Source organism: Nanorana parkeri, unplaced genomic scaffold (genome assembly GCF_000935625.1).
Source record: "Nanorana parkeri isolate BGI_ZX_2015 unplaced genomic scaffold, ASM93562v1 scaffold242, whole genome shotgun sequence".
Taxonomy (NCBI): Eukaryota; Metazoa; Chordata; class Amphibia; order Anura; family Dicroglossidae; genus Nanorana; species Nanorana parkeri.
Window position 1 is genome coordinate 805,661 of NW_017306510.1, and position 21,016 is coordinate 826,676.

General features: G+C 37.8%; 1 protein-coding gene across 1 annotated transcript in view; it reads left to right on the forward strand.

Moving 5' to 3' along the window:
- The first annotated feature begins 8,880 nt into the window (after positions 1 to 8,880).
- The window catches only part of LOC108787092, a 46,656-nt gene continuing 34,520 nt past the window's right edge, over positions 8,881 to 21,016 (forward strand). The window contains exons 1-9 of the mRNA XM_018556547.1: positions 8,881 to 9,081; positions 10,140 to 10,222; positions 11,756 to 11,912; positions 13,189 to 13,350; positions 14,452 to 14,577; positions 14,649 to 14,869; positions 15,797 to 15,831; positions 17,264 to 17,342; positions 18,522 to 18,592. Coding sequence (XP_018412049.1) covers positions 8,911 to 9,081; positions 10,140 to 10,222; positions 11,756 to 11,912; positions 13,189 to 13,350; positions 14,452 to 14,577; positions 14,649 to 14,869; positions 15,797 to 15,831; positions 17,264 to 17,342; positions 18,522 to 18,592 — 1,105 coding nt within the window. The 5' untranslated portion in view covers positions 8,881 to 8,910. The remainder of the gene's footprint in view (positions 9,082 to 10,139; positions 10,223 to 11,755; positions 11,913 to 13,188; positions 13,351 to 14,451; positions 14,578 to 14,648; positions 14,870 to 15,796; positions 15,832 to 17,263; positions 17,343 to 18,521; positions 18,593 to 21,016) is intronic.

A 21,016-nucleotide genomic window follows, 5' to 3' on the forward strand; every position in this document is an offset into this window, starting at 1 on the left:
AGATGTCCCAAATGCAGAAATGAAAGCCTTTCTTTACCTTACCCGTGCTTTCTTTTTTATCACACAAAAGCTAGAATGAATCTCCAAACTTGTCTTTCTACATGCCTTAGGGCAGACGATTCCACTGCTGAGACCACTGCTCTCTTTATTCATGCAGAAAGGTGTCTTGTTACTGCGCTGTTTAGTTCATGCAAGGCAGTGATAGCATCCTTACGTCAGCGCCACCTGTAGTTGGTGGTCTCACAGAACCCTCCTCTTTCCAGGCAGAACTAGCTTAGATTATGAAAGGAATACAACAATATCATGGGGAATAAAACGTAGTGTTTGGTCCACAGAGGTCATTTATTTAAATCAATTTAAAGAGGTTTTACTGTACATAGGGAGAGCTAGGTTGAAGGATCCTGGAGTTTAAAAAGGGGTTTTCCGTTTTCATTGTCACGCCTCTCAACCCATAATTGGCATAATGTACTGGACTGGGGATTATAGGTTTACCTGCAAATCATGTTATAAAGCCTTTCATAATAAATTTGAAGATTAGATTAGTAATAAATAAGATTAAAAATAACCATGAATTCATGGTTTACTGATCTATGAATAATAGATATATAGATCAATGAACCATATATGTATGGTTATCAAAATTATAAATACATTTAATTCTTGAGCACAAGATATTAGTAGGCAATAAACCTCTGTTTACTTGGGTACAACAAGTTGCAGATGCGCAGACCAGTAGGATTAATTGCCAATATGACGCAAGAAATGTCCTCCATTCTATCACCTTTCCAAAGACCGAGCAATGTGCAATTCAGAATTCTAGAGTACATTATGCAGCAGAGTATCACAATGAAATGCAATTTTGAACATATGCCTTATAATTTAGTTTTGTTGTTTAAGAATTTGTATTTTATTACCTCTTATGTGTGACTTTTTTTTTTTTTACCAGAATCACACCACAGCAAGTGCTAACGATTTCCATTAAGAAATACTAACCTCCCCACAGTGAACCTCGTGCTTAACAAAATGTCATGAATTCATCTGGAAAAAATAAAATGTCTCTGTTAAATGTCTTTCCCTGTCCCCTGAATCTGCTTTTCTCTTTAGTCTTGTAGTGTAAAGCATGTTATTAAAGGGTGAGACCATGCAAAATGTATTATCCATTACTGAATGGACTTCAGAGGGTTTGATGACCGAGCAGCATGCTAAAGCCTTTAGGGGGATCCAACTTCTCAATAGCTCAATAGAGGGATCCCAGGCCTCACTGTGTCCATGAAAGATTATACAATGCTTTCTGAGAAGTAAGTTGGGCTGTTCTAATGGACAATCCAGCAGGGTGCCACCTTCTCCAAATCTCTGAAGGAGCAAAGTCACCACCTCTTGGGGAAATTGGCCTGATTCTCCAAACGTTTTACTAAGATGCTGATTGATTAACCATTAAGAGTCCCCACAAAATGTAATAGCAATTTTGGGTTGTGATAACTTTAAATCCAGTGGTAAAGTTTTATTACACATTGATAGCATGACAGTCTTGGAGGCACCATCCCTGGTGTGGCAGCATATGAAGGTCTCAACTCTATTGGCATCAGCTTTGTCATTAGTGATCAACAGTAATTGATTATTAGGATTATTGCCTTTCTTTCACTTTCATTTTTGTTCCCGCTAGTATTATAAGCTACCAAAAAAAGAATAAGCTGATGGTTAAAAGATGGATAGCAAGCATCCTGTTTCTCTGGGCTACGCTGTGTCCACCTGTAATTCATCAGATTTCACTAAAAATGGTTAAAAGAAGAGCTAAAGTAAAATTGTTGTTTGGTCAAGTATTTCCTTTCTTTATAAACACCATACAGTGCACCTGCCAGTTGTTCTAAATGAATGGCATCCAGAATGTCTTTTTTAGCCCCAAGACTTTAACATTCAACTGTTTGGTTTTGTGCGTATTTAAGACCATTGAGTGTTGCATCTGCCTGTGAAATATATAACAGCCATAGGATCAGAATGGATGGTTCAAAGTACTTTGTGACAGATTCAGTTATTTTTCTCCCATCTGGTTAGCAATCTTTTATATGCTTAATAAATTGTTTTTCAAGCAAACCGTGGTTTTGTTTTTTTAGCTCATGGCACAGACATGTACATTGCAATGTATTATCATTAGATGACCTTATACTGTCTACAAGTCATTAAAATATATACAACCCATTAAAGATCTCATACCACATGTGTAAATGTTATAAAAGGATGTTTCTGCTAGAGTTAAATAGACCCTGATGCCAACAAGTGTGGTTGGAGATAAAATCACACAAACTTCAAGTCTTTGAAATATACTTGCTCGAATGAGAGAGTTCTGGAAAGGTTCTGGTTAATATATCACTGTTATTTTAGACCTTAGATGAAAATGAGCGTTTAAATCTTGCAGCGCAAGTGTAGCCCCACTGTGAGGGTTACATTTTATTCTGCATGGCTTTCTTCTTTAAGTCTGCTATGGCTACTGAGATCTCATCCAAGATGGTGGTACCCAGCAGCAGGTCTCTGGGCATTTGGATATCTACCTAACCATTCAGCCATTGAACAAAGCAGGACCATAGGTCAGTGAGATATGCCGGATATTATATAGCAACCTGCTTCCAGCAGCAACTTGCTTTGCAACTCATTTACCAATCTCACAATAGGCTGTATAATCAGATTGTAACTGTATGGACAGCTTTAGCAACTAGTTTTTAGTCTTCTATACACTGTGACATGAGGAATGGGGAAGTCATCGAGGGGCGATATATTTCCCCTCGCTTTCTGTCCTTTGTATAGGACTAGCGGAACCCAGACCGGGTTTTCGGGTTGACTTTGGGTCTGAATAATCCAGCTCGGGTTTTGTGTCTCTCACCTGGATAGTTAATTGCCTAATGGTTGATTATCCAAGTGAGATAAAAGGGGAAGGCTGAAGCATGATGCTCAGGCCTGGGACTCAGACATCCTTCTGAGAGAGCTACACGGCGGATGTGTGTGAGTAAAAGGTTGCGAAAAAGTATGTTTGTTTTGCAAGGTGGCTGAGATAAGCTCACCACCTGGTAGAGAGGAACCTGCCTGTTTAGTCAGAGCCTGGATGGCAAGGATTTCTTTTCTGGTTTATTTTTGTTTTATGGCAACCTTTTAAATAAAACTGACTGCTAGTCAGATTGAAAAAGAACTTTGCTGCCTGGACTACCTTTTTTCCCAGGGAAGGTGATCCCCATTTGAGCTATACCCCCCCACAACACAGACAGTCTGGGGGAAAATGGGTATTACTGATATCTGCGTTTCAAAGATTTTTATTTCAACACAATCTCTAATATTCATGTTTATATTGGCATCATAAAGGATGCAAATACAGTGGACAGAGTGTGTTCAAAAGCATAGATGTTAAAGATGAGAATAGTTAAAGCAATTCAAGGTACAAAGAACATAAGTCGTGTTGCATATTACCTATATGCCCTGATACAGAAACAGTCTACTATCCCTGTGGAAGAAGATATATACAGTGTTGTGCAAACATTTTAGGCACATGTGAAAAAATACTGTAGTATTAACGATGATTTAAAAAAAAAAAAAATTTAATATTTCATTTATCAACCTACAAGGTACATACATAGAAAAAAAGCCACTGAATCAGTCTGGGGTTACAAGAAGAGACAGTAACAACTAAGACCACAAAAGAACTGTGGTTAGTTCCCCCTCATGTTTGGTTCCCCTAGATTTTTGGTTCTCCTACATGTTTGCAAGTGTTAAGTGTTCTTAGGAAAACATCTGCTGTTTACAAGGCCAAGGGGGCACACCAACTACTGATTTAATTTAATAATTTTTCTGTTTAACTTTATAGGTTTTTAATTGAAAAATAAAAACTTGCCATATTTTTTTTAAAGCATTCTCATATTACAGTACCCCTTATTTTTGAAAGCATAATCACTTTACAGCATTTTTTTTAATTTAAGTGGCTAAAACATTTTCACAGTACTATATATCTGGGGTACTTGGATTAGGTTGGCCATATACAGTACCAATAGATTTTTTTTCATTCAGCCTGTGGGATATAATATTCTATGCACACTGTTTAGCATGGATGGAGCTATTGTATTTTGATAGTCAGCCTTACTGGCTGTCAAAATACACAACCGGTGCCTACATCAAATTGGATGCAGATACTGTTTGTCCTACAATTTTCTGCCTGTCTGCTTCCCTTTTTTTAATTTAAGGATATTGAGCAAGAGGGGGTAGACAGGGCAGTCTACTGAGGGAAGTTCATCAAGTGTATGGCCAGCTTTATAGTACCTCCTAACAGTCCTCCCTGCTTAGTCTACTACTAATGTGGTATCATGGTCCTGTTTTTGGAATTTCTTAAAATTATTTAAAGCGTGTACCTTTTTCCTTACACAAGTAAATAGTTAACAAATAATCCTGATGTAAGTATCCTTATATTCAGTACGCCTTGTGTGAGTATTCTATCTCAAGTACAACTTGACACTTTTATTACCATTGCTTCTAACATGTGAATAAAGGTTTTCTGAAAAACCACTTATATTTATAAATAATTTTTTAAATACTTGGTTTTATATCAGTATTCAAATGTTCTACTAATTTTTAAACTCTACTACTAATTTTAGATTGTAAGCACCCACTGGTGGGGTCCTCCTAATTTATCTTTTCTTGAATTGCAATGTAAAAGTAATATCTTTCCTATATTGTAAAGTACTGCACAAACTTTTGTTCAGGTATAAATTCTGAATAATAGTACTAATAATAATAATATGGTGATGCTATTTAACTAAGCGGAAGTACCCCCTTAAGATGCCAGTGCAGCATATGGGTATATATACCACTACCTGAACTCGCTGAATAAGTAAAATACATGGAATATGAGAACTTTTCTTTGCTGTAGTCATAGTTCTTTTATTACAGTCACATTTGGACTTGTAAAATTTCTATTGCCCGCAAAAAAGAGCCCAGTGTGTATAAATCCCTTGTCCCTTGCTATGGTTTGTAGTCAAAAGGTCTACAGATGTCCACTCATGTGCCCAAGAACCTTAAAGATGTGAGATCCTTCCATCTCCAGATTCATGCTGTCTATTGAAGTTCTAATGGTGGACATCTGTCTCCTCTGTTGTACTGATCATCAGTGAAGTTATAACATTTCTTGTGGTACTGACTCCTCTCTATACTTTGATACTACAAATATAGATGGGGATGTAATTTCTGGCAACATTAATGTTACCTAATGCCAGGTAGTGTTATACAGAAAACGTGGTGGACTCTAAAGCTGGCCATACACTGGTAGGTTAGCATGCGAATGCTCGTACAAAAAAATATCATCCGAATATTCAGTACTGCCATTAGGGACTTGATGAATGTTGTTAAAAATGTAGTTTGATTTTAACATTGATTTTGGAATGAATAGGAGTCTCTACAATGAAAACTACATTCACTGTTAGAATTTCATTGGTTTGAGAATTTGTTTTTTATTCTGCTCCTTCAATTTTTTTTTTCATCACTATTGTCTAAATCAGTCCTGGGAATGTTACGGCCTGCGGGCCACATCTGGCCCTTTGGCTGTCCCTGTCCAATTGGCTGGCTAAAAATGGATGTGCCAGCCTCCGAGGCCAGTATATCCACGTGCAGGCTCCCTACTCTGTAGTTGATGACATCAGGTCTCCAACTCCTCTGCAGTCATTGGTTAATAATAAAGTAGTAAACTAAGGCATGTGGGGACAGCAATATGAAGGGGCACCTCTAAAGGGGACATCATCAACACCATAGTTTACTGCATTTTAAAAAAGCGATAAAATAAATATTGACCAGAATTAACTTCAGCCTATTGGTTCGGCCCTCCAACAGTCCCAGTTTTTCATGTGGCCCCTTGAGAAAATGAATTGCCCCCCCTGGTCTAAATCAAACCTTCATTTGACCCCATTAGAAAATCAAACAAACGGTCCAAAAACTATTTTTTTTGAACAAAATTGTATTGTTGTATGACCAGCTTTAGAACTAATATATATTTGGTCCAAGCCAACATACCTATGCACCACATAGCTTTTTAAACCTGAACTATAATAGATTTTGTATTTGTGACTTTTCAGACGCAACACTGATCAAGTCATATTACAGACACATTTACTGCCTTTCCTGAAGAAGCAGTTATTCAAGACTACAAAACGCATCGAGAATTGTATGGGTGACCCTTTCCTATCAATTTGATGTCTGAACAAACGAATATACCAGTCAGATGGCTATTTATATTTACATATAATTGAAGACATATTGATGAAGTGGAAAGGTACCCTATGTGGCACTTTCATGTATATTTCGTTATGTAATTTGCGGTACCATCTGGGTCACATTCCTAGATAATAGAAAAATGTCACCAGCACACCATGAGTTGAAAAAGCAAAATATTTTATTGCCAATAGCTGAATCTCATTGGCAAGCGCTTTCGGGGCCTCGCAGGGTCCCCTTCATTAGGCTTAGAGGCCCCGAAAGCGCTTGCCAATGAGATACAGCTATTGGCAATAAAATATTTTGCTTTTTCAACTTCTGGTGTGCTGGTAACATTTTTCTATTCATGTGTGGCGGTGCCATCCATAGTCATTTCGAGCACCCATCTTCAGCAAGTGGGAATCCCGATAAGGACTGCGGTATGGTTCCTGTTTCTGTACACTCCTAGATAAGTCACCAGGTATAGTGAATTGATGTATCCATGCCTCTTAGTATAACTGCAGTATTTACTTGTGATTTGCTGATTATATTATGTTTTTGGAGTAATAAAATATATATTTTGAGAAAAAGATATGTTGAATAGAACTTTATCTTTTTAGCACCTGAAAAGCCCCATACACAATATTTATGAAAGGTCACATTTAGAACTAATTAACTGTAGATGTCGTGGAGTAATTACCACCATAGCAGCTCATTAGTTGGCTATGGAGATCGGGGCCAGGAGGGCCCATTTAGAGTGAAGCTTCCAGTGCCTTAAACAAATCTGATCTGCTAGCTAGAGAAGGGTAAAACATTTTTGGTTTCATTCACCTGCCCTGGTCAGAAAGGCAAGAATATGTAATTGTACACCAGTATTGCCTGTGATCTTCCTGTAACTGATCTTTTCCCTGTTACTGACTTACATAATGTGTGGAGGTGGCTATTTTAGTAGAGCCAGGATTTTGCTTCTTATGTCAGAGCCTTCAGCAAGGGTAACAGTGAGAATATAATGGAGATATCACCAAATCTCACTGCAAATCTGGTAGAGATTTATTGGGGTTTTTTGCCTCTGGATCAAGTGCGGGTTTAGGTTTCTGAGGATTCAGATTTTTAATAAATTCAAGTTTTTCTATTGGATAAAAGTGATAGACATACGTCTTTTTTTTCTAATATATATACATACACACAACCTACAAACAAGCAAGAGTTCTGGCTCTCACAGACCTGTACCTTCTTCTTTCAGAGGCTCCTCTGTCCTGCACTCATTACCCGTATCAATGGCACCTGTTTGAACTTGTTATCAGTATAAAAGAAACCTGTCCACAACCTCAAACAGTCACACTCCAAACTCCATTATGGTGAAGACCAAAGAGCTGTCGAAGGACACCAGATATATATTGCATTTATATTATAAATATATAGTTCATCCTGTACTAAATTCACTTAGTCAGTAAGGTATTGGTTTACTCACTGTTCATAAAAAGCAGTGTAAAACATTACCTGTATCCTTATTTCTTAGATGTTACCGCAAGTCAAGGCGTAATAGCACTTTCATCTACGAGTTTATACAATTTGCGAGGGTGTGGAAATGTCTCATGTAAAGCATCATAAGAAATATACAATCCCCCCACCTTTCTATAGCACACGTTTACAAACAAACTGTAACAAACAATCTCCAGCTGTTCAGCCCAGGAATTAATTATCAATAAAGCTAAAGAAACACGAGACAGCAGAAGCGCATAAACGTTGCACATATTTCTATAACGCCTCCTATTCTAACTATAAATAGACAAAGCAGAAAGCCTGATACTTTATTCATAGACGGAGATCTAGTAAGTCGTATTTCCATCTATATCACTCTCAATCATCACCATGAGACCTAACATTAAGCACGGTTGCTCTTCTTTTGGAAACCTTAAAGGTGGTCACACAGGTGGTCATTCTACCAAAAAGTTCAGCCATTTGTCAGCAGGTCATCATGGATCTAATCTAGGAACACTCAACCTTTCTCATCGCAGTGGAGCACATATGTCCCATCATCATGGAGGGGCCCATGCCTCTCATGGAGGCTCCCATCTCTCTCACCATGGAGGCTCCCATCTCTCTCACCATGGAGGCTCCCATCTCTCTCATCATGGAGGCTCCCATCTCTCTCATCATGGAAGCTCTCATCATGGAAGTTCCCATCTCTCTCATCTTGGAGGATCCCATTCATCCCATCTTGCAGGAGGATCCCACTTCTCCCACCATGGTGGATCAAATCTGACTAGTCATGGAAATTCTCATTTGTCCCATCATGGAAGCTCCCACCTGACACATTATGGAGGAGGTCCTCATTTAAGTTTCCATGGGGGATCACAACCTTCCCATCATAAATCTCATCTTAGTTCCTCTCACATGTCTCATCATGGAAGCCCTACCAAGATGCATCACGGAAGCTCTCACATGTCCCATCATGGAGGTGGCTTCAAGAATCATGGAGAAAGTCACAATTCCCACCATGGAGGTTCTCATGACGTCCATTGTGGAGGTCATCACAAATCTGGGGGAGCCCACGGTGGATCAAGTTCCAAGTCAGTTTCATTCTCCAAGCATTCTTCTATGAGTCATCAAGGAGGCCATGGTCATGGTTCACACTTTAGTAGCCACAGCAGTTGGAAGAATGATGGTCTGCTGGGCATCAATGAAAAACAAACCATGCAGATGTTGAATGACCGTTTGTCTTCCTATCTCGACAAAGTTAGTGCTCTAGAACAGGAGAATGCCCAGCTGGAAAGAAACATCAGTGAATGGTATGCAAACAATGCTCCCAGTTCCCTGCCTGACTCCAGCCAATACTTCAGGATAATATCAGACCTCCAGAGTCAGGTAAACTCCAAGACTGATTGATTGAGTTTTGTAACCTTTTTTCTTTTATTCACAGACATTTTAAACCGTAATACATTATAGGGAAATAGAACCCCAGATTATTCTAAAAGGATAAATAAAGTAGACTTTAGTTTGCTTATTTATATATGGAAGTGATGTTGTCTTAGGGGAATTTAGGTAAGTTAAGGAAAAATTTCCCTCAGTATCTGCTAAAAATGATTTTAAATGTCTTCTACTTAAAAAAACCAAACCTTTTGAATCCCATTGCCTATACACACACACAAACGTGTTCAGACAGCTCCCCTTTTTGAATTTTTCTTTATGACACTTTATTTACAAGACAGTGGTTTGAATAGGCTTTGATGAATTTAAATTACCAACACACTTGTTACTCTTTGAAGACTCCAAAGTAGTTTTTATTTTCTATCAAGAAACATGATTACGTTGTCTGTCTCTTAGAACGGGACTGCCTAGTTATTTGTTTATTCTGCATTAGAAATGTTGAGAACGGTGAGGAGAACTATACCATATTATGGCCCTAATATGGTTGACACTGTTAGGCAGACTGAAAAAAAATGTAGTAGCAAAAAGTAGGGCAGCGAGTAGAGCTAAGGCTATATAATATTAGGCTGTATCCGTGCTGTAAAGTGCTGCTTGTGGATGCATAGCTGGCCACAGGCATTAAGTAATGGTTACCATGGCTCCACCTAATTTTTCAAAATGAAAACTAAAAACCATTGTATTTTTTAGGATCTGTGATGCAAGGTAGACATGCAGATAGCTTGTGTCTTATGAAAGCCTTACTATGTATTTCAAATACATTGAAAATATACATGAATTTTGATAAATATTTTAGAATTTTGCCCAATTACCACCATTGTAGCCCTTATCTCATATTGGTTGTACCACAGTTGGCTTTATATCATTATTTACAAATTGCAGTGTGTGAGCAATAATATTCAGGAAACTCCTACCACAGATAGGTTTACAATTCCTTCCTCAGAGGAAGGAAATCCATACTTTCTCTAACGTAAGACTCTCCTTAATGTATCTTCCAGATTGCCGCTGCTACTATGGAGAATGCCAGAATAGTCCTGCAGATTGACAATGCCAGACTTACCGCTGATGACTTCCGTGAAAAGTAATACTTTAATTGTAGTATATATCCAACTGTTCATTTAAAACATCTTAATTAGTAGGCCAGTAGCTTATGATGAGAGATGTTCATTGTGTAAAGGAAATGTTGATTATGATTAAGGCTGGGGAAATATAATTTCACAAATTATACAAATGTTTTTATAAACAATGAAAATACTTACAATGTAAAGCGTTCCATGTATAGTGGTTATACACATGTAGAAGAACTGAGATAAAGCATAACCTGTGTTGACCACTTCTCTTCTTTCCGTAGGTCATAGCTGGTTAAATGTACTGTATATCAGAAACATTTATAGGCTACCACAAAAACTAGAAAAAAGTTGACTGGACAAACACTGCAATAGAACTGCTAAAATGCATATCAACTGTATTCATAGTCCACATCTATGAGGACAGTTGATATGCATTTTAGCAGTTCTATTGCAGTGTTTGTCCAGTCAACTTTTTTCTAGTTTTTGTGGTAGCCTATAAATGTTTCTGAACTGAGTAAAATTGCGAATACATTAGAGTTAGAGATCATAATGGCTAAGTCATTAGAAGCTTTGAAAACCTTTCTATTATTATATTATTTGATTGCATGTACAAAATACAAACTAAGAATTACAGGCATGATGGATATTTCAGTAAACAGGGGGCACAGCTGAAAGCAGATCTCCAGAGGGCAATGGGTACATTTTGCTTTACCTAGAGGACCCTGGGCATTGTACAATGGAAACAACTGCCAAAGGGAAATTCACACCCACTGCTGAGATGATAAGGCTGATTTACTAAAGGATTTGAGAATGTTCTCACAATAAATAAACAGGGATTTTCTTTTTACTTAATTGAATCATTGCAGTGAATCTTCACACATTTGTTTGTGTGGACATTCTCAAATCCTTTATTAAATCAACCTCATTGTTGCTTTGTAAAGGAACATTTGCTCTTGCTTGAAGGCTCTCTAACAGGACTATTCACCAAAGGGTGAAGAGTTTGGAGAAGGCAGGAGAAGTGAACAATCTAGTACAACATAGCTGAACTGGAAAGGGAGCTGAATTGGAGAATTTTTCCAAATCCTCTATTTTGGCATAGATTATTCACTTCTCCTGCCTTCTCCAAACTCTTCACCCTTTTGTGAATAACCCTGTAAATCTTTAGGGCTTGTTCACACGAGCGTCTGGATTCATGCCATGGCCATAAACAATGCTGATGCATTGAAAATGCTTATTTTTTTCCAACTATATTGCAATGTCATAAAATTACATGCATTTCATATGTATTCACTGTAGCACATTGCCACAAGGGTATAGTGATTCACAACATCCTAGGATGAAAGAATACTGCATTTGCTACTCTTTTTCAGCTTAAACTGAACAGGATTCAGGGCAATTTACCTTGTCTATGCGTTGGGCAAGGCTTCCCAATACAGCCCAAAGCATATGTGACATATGACATAAATCAGTGCATACACCTCTGTTTTAGACTGTGGAAACTATTCTATCAGTCTTAGTAAATTTTTCTTCTTCCCTTTGTCAAGGTATGAGATGGAACTGAGTATCAGCAATAACACCGAAGCTGACATCAATGCTCTGCGCAGAGTCTTAGAAGGACTCAACCGTGACAACTGTGACCTGGAAATGCAAGTTCAGAACCTCCAGGAAGAACTGCAGGAAATGAAGAGGAATCATGAGGAGGTAGTGTTTATTACTAGCAAAGTAGAAATCTAAATAATTGGGGCTGCTGCATGTAGTAACACAATCCCTGCCTGCTGTTGTCACCATTACTTAGATGGCAAGCATTCTATTAGTTGAAATGGAACTACATTTAAAGTAGAATAAAAAGTGATCAGGTAGAGTTTTATGGCAGAAGATAATCTGTATGTCTCTTTTGCCATAAAAACCCTTTCTTCTATACATATTTATTAATTTATGTCAAGCCAGAGGGTTTTCACTGATATTGGGTGCTCTGTTAGAAGGATTTAGCCTGACTTACATTTGCCATATACATAAAGATTTGTTCAGCCTAGTGGGATGGACAAATCTCTCCAGCCAGCTATTGTACTGTGACAGCCGGCACCCACAGCTGTCAGAACACCTGACCAGTGGGTGCAGCTGATTGGTTGAAGTCACCAACTTCTTTTCAACTGGATTCTTCAATTTTATAATCAAAGTTTATCAAGGCAGGTGGTGTTGGCAGGGCAACCCTCAGCTCAAAGTTGGAACTGTGTATGCTAAGCTATTGTCATGTTGACAATGGCTTCACAAGGCAGAAAGTAAGGAAAACACTGGAACAGGGACACAGACAGAAATACAAATCTGACAGGGATTCTAGCCTTTCAATATTCTACTAAAGATGGGAAATGAGGGAAAATCTCTCTAACGGAGCCCTGGATAGCAGTAAACAGCTGATTTTGGTTCCTAATCCTTCTCCTCTCTATTTAAAACTAAGATTTTTTTTTTTTCCTGATCAGTTTAATTATACACTGACCGTCATGCAGGTACGGTCCATTGTACAGATGCCTAGGAGTAAGAGCCAACTGCTGGGATGATGTAACCTCTGTGTACATGTGGAGGAATTATGTCATCTGTAGCAAATCAATGGCTGAGGAATGGTAGAAAAGATGGCAGAACCAAAAGGGAAGCAATGATCTTGCATCACTAAAGCAAAGAACACTGAAAGTCTTCCATAAAGTACAAGTATGCTGTATAAACCTGGACACTATGGCAAGGGCTGTGGGCACACCTAGTGGATCCAGTTCCACTTTAAATAAAGTGGCTTCCATACATAGCCACTACAATTTATGGTTTTATTGGAATACAAGATTTCCATCGCAAAGGGATGCTACAGATAATCACGAAGAATTGTAGCTTTGCCTCTGTGTTACCACACTGAGAGACCATGGAGAAATACATCTTCAGATTACATCTACCATATTTATCCATTGTAACACATCCATTCTTTTTCCTTTAGGAAGCAAATTGTCTCCGTGCTCAGCTGGGAGCCAGAGTTAATGTAGAACTCAATGCTGCCCCATCCATTGACCTTAATAGAGCTTTGACTGAAATTCGTGACGAATATGAAAACCTGATGGAAAGAAACCTAAGCGATGTAGAGGATATGTTCAGGCAAAGGGTAATGTATTGTGTATATATATATATATATATATATATATATATATATATAGTTTAAATTTGTGGCTATACAATGGCTGTTGATTATTCCAGTAGCTTAGCTCCCCGATCTTCAAAATCATATTGCTAAAAATGTTATAAGCCATGCAAACACAAAATATTATAATTCCAGGTATATGGCAAAATAATCACCATCCTCTTCAAAATCAATTTTTAAGATGTTTCTATACATTGAACTATGTGATTTAATCCGTATAGGTATAACTCTCGGTATGTACAGTATTGTATATCACAACAATATATAAGACAGTTCATATGTCTTCCAAGCTCTCCTGACAATAGCAGAAAAAAATTAAAGAAATCCAATATATTTTTGATAATATTATATAATGCAAATTGAATTCACACTTTTTATTATTATATAAGATTTATATAGCGCCAACAGTTTGCGCAGCACTTTACAATAAAAGGAAGACATTACAATCAAAATACAATTCAAGACAGGATGGTAAGGAGGGCCCTGCCCATGAGGGCTTACACTTTAAATGGGAGGGGCAAGTGATACATGAGGGGGTAGCTGTGTGGGAATAAATTGTATGAGATGGATTATGGAACTTATGGAACATTTCAAATAAATTGATTCCATGGTTAAAGTAGAAGATCTACTCTTCTTATTTGTGTTCTGATTTTTGAGCCTCCAGTCCAGTGTTTCTTAAACTATGGGTGGGGATCCAAAGTTGGTCGTGGATATGTTTATGATGGGTCCCCGCATAACTGTGTAATAAGCATAGTTATCAAGTGCAAAATCTGTGGTGAGTGATCTAAGATCTAAGCAACCTATAAATAATGTAGTTAATCACAGTGACAAGTTTGCTTCTGATGGATGAAAACATAGTAAACATTCTCAATCGTGACACCACCACCCTTCTCAAAACCTGTTAAACTAAAAGATTAAATATGCTTGACAGCCCACACACATATGGGGGACATGTACAAGGCAGGGGGTGGAGGGAATTACACAGGTAAGGTTGTAAGGTAAAGATAGCCCGTTGCACTAGTTGTCTAGACAATCTGTTAATTCTGCTTATTTTTTTGCTTTTAGAGTGAAGAATTAAACCGTCAAGTAACGTCTGGTTCTGAGCAACTTCAGTCTGTGCAAACAGAGGTGATTGAGCTTAATCGCACCATACAGACCCTTGAAATCGAACTACAGAGCCAGATGAGCATGGTAAGATCATAAAGTCAATATTTATCAAATGTTCCTTAAGTCTGATTTTAATGTTATGAATTATGTAATAGACTACAGCCCTGGAAAGCACCTTGGCAGAGACACAAGCTACCTACAATTCTCAAATCGCTCAGTTACAAGCTATGATCAATAATGTTGAGTGCCAGCTGACCCAAATCAGATCTGATCTGGAACGTCAGAACTATGAATATAAGATCCTCATGGACCAAAAGACTCACCTGGAGATGGAAATTGCTACTTATAAACGCCTTCTGGACGGACATAACATCCAGTAAGTTCATGCCAATTTTGTTTAGTTGGATCTCACATTATTGCTTATACAGATTGGAGTACCCACCACCATGTTGATCCTCTGCATGTGGAAGCTTCGAATGATAACACAATCACGGGGAACAACCAGTGAATAGGGAAATAGAATCTTTGGAAAACATTGGGAAAATATAACGAAGACCCTAGGTCTTCTCAAAAGTTCAAAAAGGGATGCAATAGCTTGGACCGTTCCAGTTTTAGGTAACACTACAGACCTGTACCTACCTGCCACAAATACTGCAGATTTGTTTCTTCTTGTGTGTCATATACAATATATGTTATTTGAACACATACATAATGGACTTATACTTACTAAAAAAAAGCCAACCTATGCTAAATTTGCTTCATAAATATATTCCTGTTTACACAATTGAAACTCAAATGAGCTTTTCGGACATTCATAGTTACATAGTTAGTCAGGTTGAAAAAAGACCATCATGTTCAACCAATAATCAATCCAGTTATGCATTTCCATTTATACTCTTTATAAATGGAAATACATAATGTAAAATTTAAAGGTTGCCTAATCAAAAGTAATAGAATGTGGGAAATGAGATATGATCATATATTTTATTTTGTACTGTGGCAGTATACAATAAAGCATGACGCTCATCTTTATGTGTGAAGAGTAGAGCAGATGGCTTGGAAAAAATAAGCTCATCCAAAGTTTATAAAATGCCTAGGTATATAATCATTGGTTATTTCAAACCCAAATTTTCATACATACAGTATCTTCAAAATATGACAATTTTACCAATACTATTACATCCATTTATCCATCAATGCTTCACACTGAATTAGCAACACTTTGGTTAAATATTGAAATAATACCATTGTAACTTACATGTTTTTTTAAAACAGTTAACTGATTTTCTTTTTTGTTTTGTAGCGTCTCAGACTATGGCATGTCAAGCGGAAAACATGGTAAGCTGATATATCTATGGTACAAAATTGGTGGTGATTTTTGCTTAAAAAAACCCTGCTACCACCTAGTACTAAAGGCATGCAGAGAATCTCTCATAGGATCAGATTGTTAACTTTTAGCTTTAAGTGCAGATCTTATGAGAGTAGTCTTAAAAAGGAAAACATTTTACATCTTCTCTATACATACAGTTATAACAGCAGGTAGTACCACCAGCGCAACCAGTGACAGAACAGACATTGTAGCGCATATGCTCATGTGCCTGGGATTAACACATGCTCCTAAAACTGCCCAAAGTTGGTTTAAAGCAAAAATAATTTCACTGCATCAAAGCTATCTACCACCACAAATTAAATTTTTAGAAGCCAATTTTTTTTTTTTTTTAGAATGACTAAGATGATACCATTGATTTAGGTGTGTTGGTTGAATGGATTAAAATAAAACATTACCTGAGCCGTACATGATCATGCCTTGGATTGTGGTGATCAGGCGATCGATCCCCCCCATCTATATGTATCTATATATTTTTTCTTTACTTTCTCTCTATGTCCTTTTCCCAGTCCCAAATACCTAATCCTGACTCTGATATCCTATACTCCCTTACCTGACCCATACTCACCCTTACCTTTTCTCTATTTTCCTCACTTACATTTCCATGATCCCACCTTGTCTTCTTGCATCCCCTGCAAAATAAATCCTTACGACACCGCTGATCATAATGTCAGAGAATGCATGGTTTCGGAAAACTATTAGAGAGGACAACCCATACTATACCCAAAACACAGACTAATCCTTATTAGATTTATTGAGATTATTATTTCTCATTGTCTTTGACAAATGAAACTCACTTGATAGCTGACCTCTAATTGCGGTTTTATCACCTTTCTGTGTTTTAAAGTTGAAAACAGATTCTTATCTTTAAACAGAGAAAACGGAGAAATACTTTTCTGTAACATTTTGGGGCTCTTATACAATTATTAAATACAAACTCCCATTATTTTATATTGTCATGTACCCTTTCCTTGTACGCCTGACACATTGTACCTGTTTGCCATTTATTTAAAAAGACCCAATAGAGTCTCTAACCACTTTTAGGAGGAACCAAACACAGATAAAGCACTCAGGTTGCAGCTGTCACTTCTTATAAAGATATGGCCAATTACAAACTGCCATGTCAAATTTTATCAAGTGCAGATATGGTGAGAAAGGAGTGACCCTATGAATTGGAGACCCAGCCAAAGCTAAGTTATAATATATTTTGAGATTTCCTCTCATGTTCTGTCCCATTGACATTGGTTATCAGGACAAATGGAAAGAAAACATCTCCCCATTGGTGACACATACAGCACTAAAAACCTGACAGCAGTTCCAGCCCTTCGCTATTCTAGCCCAAACTAAAAAAAGTATTGCCTTGCATTCTACATTAAATTACAGGGTGGAGGGTGACAGAGGAAGATGATCATACTTCAGCTTCCACTTATCAAATGCTACTCATAGACAAAACTAGTGCAAAGTAATAGAAGCAGTTCTATGCTCAAGCAAACAAAATAGCTAAAGAAAATTTTATAATTCATGATGATATTAACATTTTTTAATGTGTGGCTCTAAATCATCTCTATATTTTCATCATTTTCAGGTTCTCACCACACAGTGGCTAATCACACCACTGAGCATCACCATGAATCCAAATGTTAACATGTACATGAAGACCTTAGAAGATGCAAAAACTGAAAAAAGGAAAATGCTCATTTCCTATATGTAATATCTGTCTTGTTTCCTTTACATTATTATTCAATGGAGGCATGTAGAAAGTGATTCATACAATGGTTATAGGGGACCTAAACATTTAGCAATAACTCATCTCTTCCTAGGAATATATTCTGCTGATTCTAGACATAGTTTTAATATCACAATGTGAGTCTTTCCATGGACAAACAGTATTCACTTGTAAACACTTCTAGTTAAATAACAGGTGTACTGCTATTTAAACTTGTATGAGCTTCCACCTTCCTTAAAAGGCCCACACAAACAGTGTAGACCTGCTCTCCATTGTCCCTCCAGGCAATGTTTACATCCTTCATCTAAGCACCTCTATTGGAGATGAATGGGAAAGCTGTCTAGCTATGCAAGAGTCGAGCTGCACTGCATCTGAGGTCTGTGTGGGGCTTATACTACAATTGGGGGAAGCCATTCACAGTTTTATGCAAAAAGATATGTGCTCACTCTAAATATAAAAACAATTATTGGGATTCCGCCAAAAAGCTTTCAATTGATATGTAGATTTGAAGACCCTGTCCTGGATCCCATGGGGAGACCTGTCACATTGGTGGAGCTCTGACCCTTTTTGGCATGATTCCAGTTAATAACTGAATTTGTAGACCCTGTTCTGGATCAAGCGTGGGATCCTGTCACATTGGTGAAGTTCTGAACATTTTTGGCATGATTCCAGTTGATAACTGATTTTGTAGACCCTGTTGTGAATCACATGTGGGTTCCTGTCACATTGGCGGAGCTCTGCCCACAATCCATGTGATATTTGCCATAACAATTATTATTTTTTAGCCATGTGACCATTGTAATACAGTTTCAGCTGTATGTTAGCATGCACAAATTGTCAAGATGGTAATTATTAAAGCAGCAGAAAATTGCAGCAGTAGTAACTAGGACTCATTATCTTTGCTGCTACTTGTAGCAGCAAGGAAATGCCACCCCAAGCTCCTATCATTGCTGACTCCTCCAGTCCTTACATGGACAGTGCTGGAGGTAATTCAGGATTGATAGGAGCGGACATGGAGTGGAATGGAGACAGGAGGTCATTGTGCACCAGGAAGTGTGGTGTGAACCTCATGTCTGCCTTCCCTGGAAAGGTGCCCCCTATGATGAATTTTTCATCCGGCCTTAAGGTTGAAATACCCCTGACATTAAGAAGCTATAATGTAACCTAATATCCCGAAAACCATTACAATGTATGTGATTACTGATGCCTGTTGACTGTTGAGTCAAGTATGTGCGTCACAAATGATGTTGGCTCTTGGACTGTGTTGTCGAACTTTATTGTATTTATTCTCTTTTTTTTCACAATATATATCTCTAAATAAACTCTGACTTTTGGAAATGCAGATACATCTGATGTGAATATTCTTACTATAAGCTTATTAGCTTAGAAACTTATTTAAAGCTGAACTAAAGTCAAATGATTAAATACATAAATACAATATATACTGTATGTAAAGAAGCTGTTTGACCAGCCTGGATATTTTTTTTTCTGTCCCTCCATCTCTGGAATTTAGGAAGCTCTGCCACACAACATGGCCCTGTCTGACAGAGCAGAAGACCTACTTTTATTTTCTGCTGTTCAGTAACACGTACAGGTCTTGGGCCTCTCCCAGCCTGTGATTGGACCTCCTCTTCTTACCTACTGCCTGCCAATAGCTACAGGTCTCCACCCACCTTTTCTTATATCCCCATGCAGCAACACCAGTGAGTGGCAGGGAGAGGTTGCCAGGCTACCTTAAGGCTGGACCCCAACTCAAAAGGCTTCTATGCGCCTACAGTAGAACTATGACCTCCCATTGAAAAAATATGTGCTACAGCCGGTATATCTAGTGCATCTGCACTTACAGTTTTATCTTGGTCCTCCTGCAAAATCCTACAAATACCTGATGAAACTGCCAGTGAAGTCTCCATAATGCATCTTCCTGTGATGGGGTGGCAACAATGCTGCACTGTTCCTAAATTTAGAAAAGAGTTGTCACTCATGTAGGATGTGCCTGTTGTACTTCAGGGGGAAGGGAAGATGTTACAGAGGGCATGGCTGTCAGCATTGTCACTATTCATTAACAAGCCGGTAGCTTGTTAGAGGCTTGTGAGCCACATAGTTATTGGATTTGGGATGTTTCTAGGCTGACATATAGGAGCTTTTAGCTGAATACAGAGCAGCATTTATTAATGGCGTTTAAATCTGTGTGAAGTTCTTATTTAAAGCCTGAAGGCTAATTTGGAATTTGGCAAAGTGTAACAAACAAAGTCAATACCCAAACATTGAAAGTCTGACAGAAGTTTTAGTCATTCTCTACACTAGCCAAAAGGAAAGACAGTTTTAGCTTTGGACAACTAGACAACTATCATTTTCTTCAGAAGGCCTGCAATGGCAGCCCCCATAATTACTTTTTGAAAGTGCAACTCAAAAGAATAATCACATTTTTACCTATCTTTTCTAGGCCCAACTTTTTTTCCCCAGGATTAGAGATGTTCAGATACCAAGATACTTTTCCAGCTCCAAGACTAGACTAGTCAAAATTCATACGGAACTCGTGGGATTTGTACATCTCTGTTTTAATGTGTGATTTTTAAAATTTTTATTAATATATATATTAGGGATGCACCAATACCATTTTTGCAAGTACAACTACTGATACATTTTTGTTTATTGACATTTTCAAAAACAATACAGACTAATTATTTCGGGACAGTGGTGGAGCGCCAGAGCCATGTCCCAGCTGCAACCACTGCAACCCTGGTTGTTCTCATGAAAATGCCAAGTATCGGCACTGGTATCTGAACATCCCTACAAAGGATTATTGTGGTGATTTAAGTCGGATTTTAGTATAAGTTTCTGTAACTGCATATAAATCAAATATGCAATAAATCAAATCTATCTGTAATGGAATCCCTAGCATTATCCTTGGGTTTACAACTGTAGGATTTTTTTCTATGAGATACTTACTCGGGTACTATGAAGGGAATTTATCAAAACCGAAGCAGACAGAATCTGGAGCAGCTGTGTATGGCAACCAATCAGCTTCTCTCTTTCATTTTCAAAGCTTAACTGAACAAACTGAAGAGAGAAGCTTATTGGTTGCCCTGGGCAATTGCTCTAGGTTCTGTCTGCTCCAGTTTTGATAAATTCTCCTCTATATGTCTAATAGGATGCCAGAGGTTCTGTTTTTCGTATGTCAAAACTAGGACCAAGCATGTAAAAGAACCTTATGCTTAGCACTCATTTAAAAACATTTCAGCAAATACATTCAATCTCAGTATCTAGAGAATAAAGTATACACATAATTGATTTCATGCAAATTGTCATTATTTGAATTACACAATGTTTATGGTAGTTATATGGGCTGCAGCCCAATGGGGTTCCATTATAAAAGTTTTGCCCAGCATACAGCTAGGTGGATGAAATTC